At 47.1% G+C, this 14,597-nt stretch overlaps 1 protein-coding gene across 1 annotated transcript in view; it reads left to right on the top strand.

Annotated features, from left to right (window-relative positions):
- The window catches only part of EXOC4 (exocyst complex component 4), an 868,528-nt gene that overhangs the window by 553,190 nt on the left and 300,741 nt on the right, over positions 1 to 14,597 (top strand). The window contains exon 11 of the mRNA XM_063926760.1: positions 11,569 to 11,788. Within this exon, the coding sequence (XP_063782830.1) occupies positions 11,569 to 11,788 (220 nt within the window). The remainder of the gene's footprint in view (positions 1 to 11,568; positions 11,789 to 14,597) is intronic.

Genomic DNA, 14,597 nt, shown 5'->3' with positions numbered 1-14,597 from the left:
GATGGTGCTCCTGCGGAAGCAAGGTGTCACTATTATCACATACTTGGATGATCTCCTCATAAAAGCGAGATCAAGAGAGCAGTTGCTGGACAGCGTATCACCTTCTCTGGAAGTGAAATGGCAACACGACTGGATTCTATATATTCCGAAGTCGCAGTTGGTTCCTACAGCTCATCTGCCTCGCCTAGGCATGATCCTAGACACAGACCAGAAGAGGGTTTATCTCCCGATAGAGAGAGCTCAGGAGCTCATGACACTGGTCAGGAATCCATTGAAAACCAAAACAGGTGTCAGTGCATCACTGCACTCGAGTCCTGGGAAGGATGATGGCATCATACGAGGCCATCCCCTTCGGCTGGTTCCATGCAAGGACAATGGAACTTACTGGACAAGTGGTCCGGATCACATCTTCAGATGCATCGGTTAATCACCCTATCCCCCAGGGCCAGGGTGTCTCTCCTGTGGTGGCTGCGGAGTGCTCACCTTCTCGAGGGCCGCAGATTCGGCATTCAGGACTGGGTCCTGGTGACCACGGATGCAAGCCTCCGAGGGTGGGGGGCAGTTACACAGGGAAGAAAATTCCAAGGTTTGTGGTCAAGCCAACAGACTTGCCTTCACATCAATATCCTGGAACTAAGGGCCATATACAATGCCCTAAGTCAAGCGGAGTTCCTGCTTCGCGACCAACCGGTTCTGATCCAGTCAGACCGCAGGGGCTCATGTAAACCGCCAGGGCGGCACAAGGAGCAGGGTGGCGAGGGTAGAAGCCACCAGAATTCTTCGCTGGGCGGAGAATCAAGTAAGCGCACTGTCAGCAGTGTTCATTCCGGGAGTGGACACGACCTCCACCCGGGAAAGTGGTGACTTCATCAGGAAGTCTTCACGCAGTTTTGCAAATTGATGGAAACTGCCTCAGGTGGACTACATGGCGTCCCACCTCAATAAAAAGATAAAAAAGGTTTTACGCTGGGTCAAGGGACTCTCAGGCGATAGCTGTGGTCGCACTAGTAACACCGTGGGTGTTCCAGTCGGTCTATATATTCCCTCCTCTTCCTCTCAGACCCAAGGGCTGAGAATTGTAATAAACGGAGGAGTGTGAACAATATTCTTTGCTCCGGATTGGCCAAGAAGGACTCGGTACCCGGAACTGCAAGAAATGCTCTCAGAGGACCCATGGCCTCTGCCTCTCAGTCAGGACATGTTGCAACAGGGACCCTGTCTGATCCAAGACTTACCGCGGCTGTGTTGGACGGCATGGCGGTTGAACGCCGGATCCTAGCGGAAAAGGGCATTCCGGATGCAGTTATTCCTACACTGATAAAGGCTAGGAAAGACATTACAGCAAGACTTTTTCACTGTATATGGCGAAAATAGGTTGCTTGGTGTGTGGCCGGGAAGGCCCTACAGAGGAATTCCAGGGGGGTCGATTCCTGCACTTCCTACAGTCAGGAGTGACTATGGGCCTAAAATTAGGATCCATAAAGGCCAAGATTTCGGCCCTATCCCTTTTTCTCTCAAAAAGAACTGGCTTCACTGCCTGAAGTTCGGACGTTGTTACAGGGGTGCTGCATATTCAGCCCCTTTTGTGCCTCCAGTGGCACCTTGGGATCTTAACGTGTGTTGGATTCCTAAAATCCCACTGGTTTGAGCCACTTAAGACCGTGGAGCTAAAATATCTCACGTGGAAAGTGGTCATGCTTTTGGCCTTAGCTTGGACTAGGCGTGTGTCAGAATTGGCGGCTTTGTCATGTAAAAGCCCATATCTGATCTTCCATATGGAAAGGGCAGAATGGAGGACTCGTCCCCAATTTCTCCCTAAGGTGGTATCATCGTTTCATTTGAACCAACCTATTGTGGTGCCTGCGGCTACTAGGGACTTGGAGGATTCCAAGTTGCTGGACGTAGTCCGGGCCCTGAAACTTTGTTTCCAGGACGGCTAGAGTCAGAAAAACTGACTCGCTATTTATCCTGCATGCACCCAACAAGCTGGGTGCTCCTGCTTCAAAGCAGACTATTGCTCGCTGGATCTGTAGCACGATTCAGCTTGCACATTCTGCGGCTGGACTGCCGCATCCTAAATTAGTAAAAGCCCATTCCACGAGGAAGGTGGGCTCTTCTTGGGCGGCTGCCCGAGGGGTCTCGGCTTTACAACTTTGCCGAGCTGCTACTTGGTCGGGTTCAAACACTTTTGCAAAATTCTACAAGTTTGATACCCTGGCTGAGGAGGACCTTAAGTTTGCTCATTCGGTGCTGCAGAGTCATCCGCACTCTCCCGCCCGTTTGGGAGCTTTGGTATAATCCCCATGGTTCTTATGGAGTACCCAGCATCCACTAGGACATCAGAGAAAATAAGAATTTACTCACCGGTAATTCTATTTCTCGTAGTCCGTAGTGGATGCTGGGAGCCCTCTTCAAGTGCGGACTCTCTGCAATACATGTATATAGTTATTGCTTAACTAAAGGGTTATTGTATGAGCCATCTGTTGAGAGAGGCTCAGTTATTGTTCATACTGTTAACTGGGTATAGTTATCACGAGTTGTACGGTGTGATTGGTGTGGCTGGTATGAGTCTTACCCTGGATTCCAAATCCTTTCCTAGTAATGTCAGCTCTTCCGGGCACAGTTTCCCTAACTGAGGTCTGGAGGAGGGGCATAGAGGGAGGAGCCAGTGCACACCAGATATAGTACCTAATCTTTCTTTTAAGAGTGCCCAGTCTCCTGCGGAGCCCGTCTATACCCCATGGTCCTTACGGAGTACCCAGCATCCACTACGGACTACGAGAAATAGAATTACCGGTGAGTAAATTCTTATTTTTTCTTCCGACGGAAAAAGCACAGGAACTCATGACTCTAGTCATGAACTTGTTGAAACCAAAACAAGTGTCAGTACATCATTGCACTCAAGTTCTGGGAAAGATGGTGGCAACATACGAAGCCATTCCATATGGCAGATTCCATGCAAGGACCTTCCAATGGGACCTATTGGACAAATGGTCCGGGTCGTATCTGCAATTGCATCAGAGAATCACCCTGTCCCCCAGGGCCAGAGTATCTCTCCTGTGGTGGCTAAACAGGGCTCACCTTCTAGAGGGCCGCAGGTTCGGCATTCAGGACTGGATCCTGGTGACCACGGACGCGAGCCTCCGAGGTTGGGGAGCAGTCACACAGGGAAGAAATTTCCAGGGACTTTGGTCAAGTCAAGAGACTTGTCTTCACATCAACATCCTGGAACTAAGGGCCATATACAACGCCCTGCGTCAAGCAGAGATCTTACTTCGCAATCGATCAGTTCTGATCCAGTCAGACAACATCACCGCAGTAGCTCATGTAAACCGCCAAGGCGGCACAAGGAGCAGAGTGGCAACGGCGGAAGCCACCAGGATTCTTCGCTGGGCGGAGAATCATGTAAGCGCTCTGTCAGCAGTGTTCATTCCGGGAGTGGACAACCGGGAAGCAGACTTCCTCAGCAGACACGATCTGCATCCGGGAGAGTGGGGACTTCATCAGGAAGTCTTCGCGCAGATTGCAAGTCGATGGGGACTACCCCAAATAGACATGATGGCGTCCCGTCTCAACAAAAAGCTACAAAGGTATTGCTCCAGGTCAAGAGACCCTCAGGCGGTAGCTGTGGACGCCCTAGTGACACCGTGGGTGTTCCAGTCGGTATATGTGTTTCCTCCTCTTCCTCTCATACCCAAGGTGTTGAGGATAATAAGAAAAAGAGGAGTGAGAACAATTTTCATTGTTCCAGATTGGCCACGAAGGACCTGGTATCCGGATCTGCAAGAAATGCTCACAGAAGATCCGTGGCCTCTTCCTCTAAGGCAGGACCTGTTACAACAAGGTCCTTGTCTGTTCCAAGACTTACCGCGGCTGCGTTTGACGGCATGGCAGTTGAACGCCGGATTCTAGCCGAAAAAGGTTTTCCGGATGAGGTCATTCCTACGCTAATAAAGGCTAGGAAGGACGTGACATCTAGACATTATCACCGAATATGGAGGAAATATGTTTCTTGGTGTGAGGCCAGGAATGCTCCTACGGAAGAATTCCACCTGGGCCGTTTTCTTCACTTCCTACAAACTGGAGTGAATTTGGGCCTAAACTTAGGCTCCATTAAGGTTCAGATCTCGGCCTTATCCATTTTCTTTCAAAAGGGATTGGCCTCATTACCTGAAGTACAGACTTTTGTGAAGGGAGTTCTGCATATTCAGCCTCCTTTTGTACCTCCGGTGGCGCCTTGGGACCTTAACATGGTGTTAAGTTTCCTTGAGTCACATTGGTTTGAACCACTTCAGACAGTGGAGTTGAAATATCTCACCTGGAAGGTGGTCATGATGTTAGCCTTGGCTTCGGCTAGACGAGTGTCGGAATTGGCGGCTTTATCACATAAAAGCCCCTATCTGGTTCTCCATATGGATAGAGCGGAATTGCGGACCCGTCCTCAATTCCTGCCTAAGGTGGTCTCATCCTTCCATATGAACCAACCTATTGTCGTGCCTGTGGCTGCACGTGACTTGGAGGATCCCGAGTCCCTTGATGTGGTCAGGGCTTTGATAATTTACGTGGCCAGAACGCCTAGGATCAGAAAAACAGAAGCACTGTTTGTCCTGTATGCAGCCAACAAAGTTGGCGTCCCTGCTTCAAAACAGACTATTGCTCGCTGGATCTGTAACACGATTCAGCAGGCGCATTCTACGGCAGGATTGCCGTTACCGAAATCGGTTAAAGCCCATTCCACTAGGAAGGTGGCCTTTTCTTGGGCGTCTGCCCGAGGGGTCTCGGCACTACAGCTGTGCCGAGCTGCTACTTGGTCGGGGTCAAACACCTTTGCAAAGTTCTAAAAGTTTGATATCCTGGCTGAGGAGGACCTCCTGTTTGCTCAATCGGTGCTGCAAAGTCATCCGCACTCTCCCGCCCGTTTGGGAGCTTTGGTATAATCCCCATGGTCCTTACGGAGTCCCAGCATCCTCTAGGACGTTAGAGAAAATAAGATTTTTAACCTAACGGTAAATCTTTTTCTCGTAGTCCGTAGAGGATGCTGGGCGCCCGTCCCATGTGCGGACTACTTCTGCAAGACTTGTATATAGTTATTGCTTACATAAGGGTTATGTTATAGTTTCATCGGTCTTGGACTGATGCTATGTTGTTTTTCATACTGTTAACTGGGTAGTATATTACAAGTTATACGGTGTGATTGGTGTGGCTGGTATGAATCTTGCCCTTGGATTACAAAAATCCTTTCCTTGTACTGTCCGTCTCCTCTGGGCACAGTTTCTCTAACTGAGGTCTGGAGGAGGGGCATAGAGGGAGGAGCCAGTGCACACCCAGAGTCAAAGTCTTTCTTAGAGTGCCCATGTCTCCTGCGGAGCCCGTCTATTCCCCATGGTCCTTACGGAGTCCCAGCATCCTCTACGGACTACGAGAAAAATATTTACGGGTAGGTTTAAAATCATATTTTTTTTTACCACGTTTTTGTTATTGGTTTTCTTTTGGTGGGTGGGGGGGGGGTTTGCTTGTTTTACCATACACGTAGACTGCGATTGGGAATAATAGCCTATGCTGAGTGCAGTGAGGCACCTTGCCCAAAGTGTGGCGAGGGTCTATGTTACCACTAATTGGAATCGCATACAAAATGACACAGAAACCCATAAAATCCTGTGTCTACCATTTTAATGTGAACCTTTTGACCCTGTCTTCTGTTTTATTTATGCAGTTTTATTCATTCCTTAATTTTATCGGTTTATGTACTGTTACAATAACATCTATAAAAAGCATTCTAATAAGCCTGTTGTGAGAAGATTTGTAATGGTTTATCTGATTCTTTATGGTCTTATAACATTATACTGTTCACAGTGTAGCAGATCTGCACAACTTTTTTTTTTTCCTTTAACACAAGGAAGACTGTAGGGAGACTTTTAAATGGGGATAATAAAGGCAGCTGCTGAGAGCCATAGTGCTGAGGCAGCAGTATGTGAAGCTGTGCATCTAGCGTAGAATTCTGCATTCATGCACAAACAGCAGGGATCTCACTGGAGGAGAGCTATTCCCAGCCCTAACGCAGCATGCGCAGACAAGCATCCGAGGTGTCATTTATCCTAAATACCCATAACACTACACCCCAGCTGTCTTCTAACAGCTTGAAAATATTTACAGTAAATTTGTTCTGTGATTGAGTAACCAAACACATCCTGTTTAATTCATATACAAAGGTGATAACTGTCACTGGTGCCAGTCAAAGATGAACATGTGCAAAGTAAGTGGGTATCATCTTTGCATCTGGTCAGAATAAAAGTGCATTTTTGTACCACTGTTCCAGCATTAAACAATGTACAAAGTATATATAACATTGACAGTGGTTCCACAGTTATTCTAGAAAAATGAACAACTGCTCAGGTTCCTGATGACACACACACTTATATATTATGTTAACCATTTATTACACATTCATCATGAAAGCTGATAAAGCTGCTTGGAATGTTGTGATGATTTAGACCCAAGGGAATGTAAAAGGATTATAAACAAATCATAATAACAATATTTTCTTGGTATTATTTCGATTAGGACCTCCATCAGAAACCTTGGATCGCTCCACAACAAGACAAGTAACCTATACTTCCATTGGCGCAACTAAAATTGGTGCTGCTGCTACAGGGCCTGCCTCCCCCCGAGTTATAACTGCTCAATGCAAGGAAGGTGCTCACTAAGAGCCCTGAGCGCAGATTTTTTCTTTCTTAGCAGTGTGATGCTGTAGGCATATCTGCTGTCATGGATTTGTCTCTCCTCGCTGATGTTGGGAGGTTTCGTGGCTGTGGAGCCCAGCCACACCTTCTTTCAGCATCAGTGAGGAGAGATTAGCCATCCGGGACAGCTGATGTACTAACAGTAACACACTGCTATTAAAGAAGAAGCTACCCACGGTACTCAGGAGGTGTGTATCCACCCCACTCAATTAGTAGTGACTCAGTGTGGTTGGCAGAGTTCAGGCAGGCCCACTTTGATTCGGATTGAGAGGGAAGGGCAGGGCAGTAGAGAGCCTGGCTAGGCCCAAGTACTGTACATGGGGTGTGTCCTATTCATAGGAGGCGTGGCAATGCATCCTTAGAAAAATAACATAGAAATCATTGTATTTTAAGCGTCTCCCTGGCAACACAGCAGCATGTGCTGGGCTGAGGAGGAGATCTGCAGCTGCTGCTGCCAGATAAGGGGGAGGGAGCCCGGGGCCCCCACTGGGCTCCTCCATAAGTCCTGGGCCCAGGTAATTTGTACACACACCCCTCTCTCAGCACCACTGGGGAAGGGGGCATGTGCGCACAGTCGCTCTCTATCAGGGACAAGGGACTTATTGAGATGGCTGCACTGTCATACAGATATAGTGGATAGAGGAGGTGATGGTGCTTTGCTATGTATTCCAGTTAGTTCTAGTTATACCTCTGTATACATCCCACAACTCTTCTATTCTTGCGTGCTTTTTTCTGACTTTTATTTAAAGCCCATTCTAGTGTCCACCGGAGTCGTCTTTCTAGTGACTGGGGTCTGTATTGTAAACTAGACAATGTGTCTGTACCAAATCTCTCTGGCTAGTCTACTGTACAGAACCAAGTATTTGATGTCTAATGTACTGTACAACAGAGACAACATTCTCTGGTGGTTTATGTGCAAACCAAATGCAAGCATATAGTGGCTAATGTACAAAATTGCTCACATTCTCTGGATAGTAAATGCAGATTCCATTTACTCTGTATTGTTACCGCTTCCATATAACTGGGCACAATACATACTCCATTGTACAAATCAGATACCATTCTCCAGTTTTAGTATAAAATGCAAGCTCTTTTGTCATTAATATTAGTGTAGCAATATGAGAATAGATGGCAGTAGTGTGCCATGGATTCTGTGTGGGGCTGGAGGTATCTGCCTACACAGGGAAGAAAAAGGAGGTATGGCCACACCTAAGGCCTGCCGAACAGGAAACCAATTCAGTTGGGACTAAGGGCAGACAACTGTGTATATAGCTTAGGTGGGGTTGTGAAACCCAGCCAGGCGACAGTGGAAGAGCTCCGTGTGCCAGGAAGCAGTGGGGGTCAGGAGGCCTGTGTTTAAACCTGCAGGAGGTAGGAAAGACCACATATCTCTGTCAATGGGCTTGTGTTATTGAGAGAGCCTGGAGGATGTGCCTACAACTGCAAGAGGCAGAGAGGCCTTTGAGAAGTCCAGGGGGTTTATTTACTAATATTCGTGTTTTTGCCGTTTTTAAGGGTGTTTGAACTCGAATGGTATCGGGTGCATTTTACTGCAACTTTTTGAATCCTGATACGGTTATTCACTAAGCTGCCGAGTTTTGCACAATCGTTTTTTCCGATGTCGATGTGATTCGTAATATCAGGCAGTGTTTTACGGGAGTGATGAGTAAAACACTGCCTGACAAAACACAAGGAATCCCGGCCGGATCTGTGAGATCCGTGCAGGGCTTCATTGTGTACCTTAAAAAGTTGATTAAAGTCTTAAAAAAAATCTGAAAAAAATTGTGTGGGGTCCCCCCTCCTAAGCACAACCAGCCTCAGGCTCTTTGAGCCAGTCCTGGTTGAAAAAATATGGGGGGAAAAATGACAGGGGTTCCCCCATATTTAATCAACCAGCACCGGGCTCTGCGCCTGGTCCTGGTTCCAAAAATACGGGGGACAAAAAGCGTAGGGGTCCCCCGTATTTTTTAAACCAGCACCGGGCTCCACTAGCTGGGGAGATAATGCCACAGCCGGGGGACACTTTGATATCGGTCCCTGCGGCCGTGCCATTAAAACCCCAACTAGTCACCCCTGGCCGGGGTACCCTGGAGGAGTGGGGACCCCTTCAATCAAGGGGTCCCCCCCCTCCAGCCACCCAAGGGCCAGGGGTGAAGCCCGAGGCTGTCCCCCCCATCCAAGGGCGGCGGATGGGGGGCTGATAGCCTTGTGAGAAATTGTGAATATTGTTTTTAGTAGCAGTACTACAAGTCCCAGCAAGCCTCCCCCGCATGCTGGTACTTGGAGAACCACAAGTACCAGCATGCGGAGGAAAACCGGGCCCGCTGGTACCTGTAGTACTACTACTAAAAAAAATCCCCAATAAAAACAGGACACACACACCGTGACAGTACAACTTTATTACATACATGCACACCAACATACACACATACTTACCTATGTTCCCACGAGGCTCGGTCCTCTTCTCCATGTAGAATCCTAGGGGTACCTGTGAAAAAAATTATACTCGCATAATCCGGTGTACCTTCTGTTCTTTGTATAATCCACGTACTTGGCAAAAAAATAAAACGGAAACCCGACCACGCGCTGAAAGGGGCCCCATGTTTACACATGGGACCCCTTTCCCCGGCTGCCAGGGCCCCCCCTGACTCCTGTCAAAGAGAGTCCCTTCAGTCAATCAGGGAGCGCCACGTCGTGGCACTCTCCTGATTGGCTGTATGCTCCTGTAGTGTCTGTCAGGCAGCACACGGCACAGATACAATGTAGCGCCTATGCGCTCCATTGTAGCCAATAGTGGGAACTTTGCTTTCAGCGGTTTACTGAAAGTAACCTCACCGCTGACCGCAGGACCAGGCGCAGAGACCGGTGCTGGTTGATTAAATATGGGGGAACCCCTGTCATTTTTTCCCCCATATTTTTTCAACCAGGACCGGCTCAAAGAGCCCGAGGCTGGTTGTTCTTAGGAGGGGGGACCCCACGCAATTTTTTTTTCAGATTTTACACTAAACAGACCCTTTCCCATAGATAACCATGCACAGATCTCACTGATCCGTGCATGGTTATCCAAACTCGACTGGAAAAAGCAGTTCTATTTTATTGCTGCTTTTTTTAACGAATCGAAAAAAAACAGACCCGCACTTGAGCACTCAGAAACTAACACCCAAATACGAATGAATAGTGAATGCCCGGATTCTATGAAATAACAGCCGCGTTTGACCGATGGTCTATTCATTCGTATTTCTGAACGTTGTCATTCAAACCATTACGAATAGTCCAAACACTGCCGAGATTGGTGCTTAGTGAATTCCCGGATTGGGACTTAGAAAAAAAAAACACAAATCGGACAAACTCGGATTCTTAGTAAATACTGGCCCAGGAGTTCTTACCTGGGAGAGAGAAGACTGCGACTTCTAAGTGAAATTGTGTGATCCAGACCAGCTGCCCAGTATAGTAAAGGGTCAAACAGTGAGTTAGTGTCCTGCCAGGGGGCTTGGTTGTTTATTTTCTGTTTTATTTATGCAGGCAGTAAAGCTCTATTTGTAGTTCAGGAACATTATCACTTTTTTCCTGAAAAGCCATTTGAAAAATAGACACTGTTGGAAGTCTGAAGAGCATAAACTGGCAATTGTAAAGACCAGGGTTCTGATTGAATGACTGTTCTGACACAGAAGTGGTTATGTCATTATTTTAATCTTGTTGATTTTTTTATTTTCCCTGTGATATACACCTGTACATAAAGTTCTATTAATAGTTACTGTAAATATCCTGTAGTACCATCCTGAAGCCTCTAGAGCTGATACATGTGGCCATTTTTCCTGAGATCCCTAGAGTAGTTTTATGATTATTAATGTAAGCTAAAAATAATCTAGCACTAAATAATGTAAAGCTGAGTGAGAAGTGTGAAATACCTAAACTTTATTAAAATATATTAGTGAGTTATTGGAGATTTGAAAACATCTGTGAAGCTCTCAAATAAATTTGTCATCTTGATGCAACATGGACTTGTGCATCCAAATGAAATGTTAATGAACAATGGAGTTGGAGAATCCCATATGGGTATATTTGTCAAGGTGTAGACCAGGCATTCCCAACCACAGTCCTCAAGGCACACTAATGGGCCCTACACATTTAAAGATCCGCCACCGAGAAACTTCACTCCCCCCGTCATTGCCCCTCCCGCCGGGTCGGCCATATCCACCGTCGGGCGACTTGGCGGGGGGGGGGCAATGACGGGGGGAGTGAAGTTTTCTTCACTCCCCCCGTCACACGGCTCCATAGAACTGCAGGCAAATATGGACGAGATCGTCCATATTGGCCTGCATGCACAGCCGTCAGGGCACCAGCGATGAATGAGCGCGGGGACGCTTTCACACTATACCTGAGACCTGGGAAATTCCTGGGTTGTCCCCTTTCAGACATAAGCCTGGTCTTGCCAAGAGAAACGTTCCAAGATATTGGCGTTTGGAATTCACTTTCATTCCTCATTCAGGTGTAGTATTCAACTGAAGTCTCCAGGATTAAAGTAGTTCTAGCTGGTGACATACATACAATGACATTGATGTGAATTATGATATTCCGCTTTAACCGTGGTATCTTATTTGTGAAGTTTAGTTGCATTATATTAATGATAGTGTGAGAATTGTGCAGAACGGTCACTGTTCCAGTAGTTTACAAGCAATAAACTAGCAAATACAGTATCAAATCTGTTACATATAGACAAGCCATTCCTTATTAATACAGAGTACCTCACATATTTCAGTGTCACAAGCATATGCTGTACATTGCAGTTGGGCTTACAAATATTGTGTTCTGTCTGTCTTCCTTCTAGATTTATTCAAGAGGTTGAGCATGCCATTGGATTTGGACCAGCTAAACAGTGCACCTTGAGAGAGTTTCTTAATATTTACATCAAGAACATTTTCCTAAATCAGGTGTTGGCAGAGATAAACAAGGAAATTGAAGGAGTCACCAAGGTGTCCGATCCCTTGAAGTTACTAGCAAGTGCTGACACCATGAAGATTCTGGGTGTCCAGCGGCCACTCTTACAGGTATATCAGTACTTTCCTTTTTAGTCTGAAATGCATTCATTTTTTTTACTTTTATATAGCCCAGGCATATTTGGTTGCTCTTACAGTAATAAGACAAGACTGGGTGTTAACTTAGAGACAGGGGTAAGAGCATAAGAAAACAGGAAGGAGGTTAAGTGCTATACATAAAAAGTGCTTCCGTGACTGTACAGCAGTGTTGGCAGTAGTTTTGGCTTAGGGTTAGGGGGATTTTGAGTATGGAAAGAAAATATGTACAATTTGTTGGTCTGTTTAGAGTGGAGTTAATTAGGTAGAATAGTTTAGATAGGTTAAGTGGGTGGTTGTGGAAGTTGAAAGGCTTGTCTGAAGGGGTGAGTTTTCAGGGAACGCTTAAAGAAACTGTATTCCACAAAATGGGTGCAACCCAATAAACTCCTGTAATTGTTAAGGGTGTGGTATGGCTGACAGACGGTCAGCATATCGATGCCGGGATCCCGGTGGGGGGCTCTGTGGCAGTTCTATTCCCACTCTATGGGTATCGTGGACACCCACGAGTGGAAGTAGTCCCTGTTGGTCAACATCCCGATCGTCGGGATAATGAGGGAGTGAGATGTTGGAGGTCGGTCTCCTGACCGCCGGTCACATGAATACCACCCATTGTGAATAGAAGAAGGTAATTAGTGTAGATGAGACAGCTCTTGTGCAGTGAAGAGCGGTGGAGTTAGGAGATATTTTGATACCAGACAAGAGATGTGTGTTGGTGTAGCCTTGTTATTGCCATTCTTATCAAGCCTTGGAGAGTGATAAATTGCACGGTGATAAACTACCAATCAACCAGCTCCTAACTGCCGTGTTACAGGCTGTGTTTGAAAATTGACATGTAGGAGCTGATTGGTTGGTACTTTATCACCATGCTATTTATCACTCTCCAAGGCTTGATAAATCTGGGCCTTAGTTGTTTTAAGTATTTTTCTCTTACGTCCTAGAGGTTGCTGGGGTCACATTAGTACCATGGGGTATAGACGGGTCCACCAGGAGCCATTGGCACTTTAGGAGTTTGAGAGTGTGGGCTGGCTCCTCCCTCTATGCCCCTCCTACCAGACTCAGTTTAGAAAATGTGCCCGGAGAAGCCGGTCACAGCTAGGGGAGCTCTACAGAGCTTCTTTAGTAAAGTTTTTTTTTTTTAGATTTTATTATTTTACAGGGAGGCTGCTGTCAACAGCCTCCCTGCTTCGTGGGACTAAGCGGGGGGGATTAGTGTCCGCCCTGCGGGGTCTGAGCCACTATCTCCGCTGACAGGACACTGAGCTCCTGAGGGGATAGATCGTTCCCCGCCACAGAGGATAGCTCACCCCAGCAGCATGCCGCCACCCCCTTACAGAGCTGAAGGTCAGTGGCGAGTGAGTCACCGACCCCCCTAGCAAGCAGGGGGCCGGTGTGAAGATGGCGGCAACAGGGTAGAAGCGCAGTACTAACTGCGCTCCGGAGGCTGAGCGGTACTTAGTGCGGCACTGTGAGGGGCACCCTGAGCCAGCGTTTGAACTGAACCCTGCACTGGTCAGCAAGCCTGTCAGGGTCCGTGGATCTCAGCTAGCATTTTACCTCAGGCCAGTATAATCCTTGTGAAGAGCAGACTGCACCATTTTGGGGGCTAAGCTTCTCAGAGCGGACCCAGTAGCGTTCAGCGCCATTTTCCTGCCTGCACAGCGCTGTCCAGGAAGAGCAAGTCCCTCCACAGCAACCCCAGCAATCTCTCAAGGTATCAGGGGGTTGTAGAAGGGGGGGGGGGGGGGCTGCATTAAGACTGTGTAACCTATTAAGGTGCTCAGTCAGCGCTATTAGGGGTCTCCCTTTACATTAAAAGAGCTGTGTGTGGGTTGGCTCCAATCTCTGTGTCTATCTTGCCATTCTTGGGGGTGAAACTCTGTCTGTCTTCCCCTGTGTGTGTGTGGAGTGTCTGTGGTTTTCATTAAGCAATGTCCAGGGACTCTGTCATATGCTGCAGAGGATATGTCCTCTCAGGATGATCCCATTCCATGTAATCAGGATTGCACTGGTTTAGCACAGATACCAGCAAGGGAGCCTGAGTGGTTATCCTCTATCAAATCTAATTTCTCATATTTCAAATAGGGTTGCACAAAATTAATCTGTAGCTCAGGCTTTACAGAACTCTATGGCAGTCTGTCCCAGTTCTGGTACCTCAGGGCTCCCCACTGTATATTCACATAAACGTGGTCTTGCGCAGATCATGCAGGATGATACGGATACCTATTCTGACACTGCAGACGGTGTGTCACAACTGAGGGTTTTAGCTGACAGGAGGAAGCCTCAGTTGTAGGGGCTGAGAGGAACTTAAACCGGGGAGGTTTAATCAGACCCCTGGACATGTAAGTGTTAAAAGGAAACCCGAAGGTGTGACCATGACAACAAGGTAAAAGTAAATTAAAAGTTTATTAACAAACTCCGTGTAACAACAGACAGCAAATGATGACAGTGGCAATAAATAATATTCCTGGAACACTTTGACCATGGAAGGTGTAACAGAGCACTGGTAGGTTAAGAACAGCTGTTAAAGTCCTTGATGGGAAATGGAAAAACCTTACCAGGCCTGGCTGTAGTAGTGCAGATAATCAAGGAACATGCCAGTAGATGGAATAGATGAAGCTGGTAACTTGAATCAGCTGTTGTGTTTGCTGGATAGAACCAGACAGGTGGTAAGACACGGAGTGGATGCTGAGTGGGATCAGCCAGGTGATAAAGTCACTGAGTGAATGCTGGATTGAACCAGCCAGGTGATGATACACGGAGTGGAAACTGTAAGATGCTAGGG

The sequence above is a fragment of the Pseudophryne corroboree genome, chromosome 6 (assembly GCF_028390025.1).
Source record: "Pseudophryne corroboree isolate aPseCor3 chromosome 6, aPseCor3.hap2, whole genome shotgun sequence".
In the NCBI taxonomy this organism is placed as follows: Eukaryota; Metazoa; Chordata; class Amphibia; order Anura; family Myobatrachidae; genus Pseudophryne; species Pseudophryne corroboree.
The sequence above is the reverse complement of the archived record's forward strand: the minus strand, read 5'-3'. Positions and strand labels throughout refer to the sequence as shown.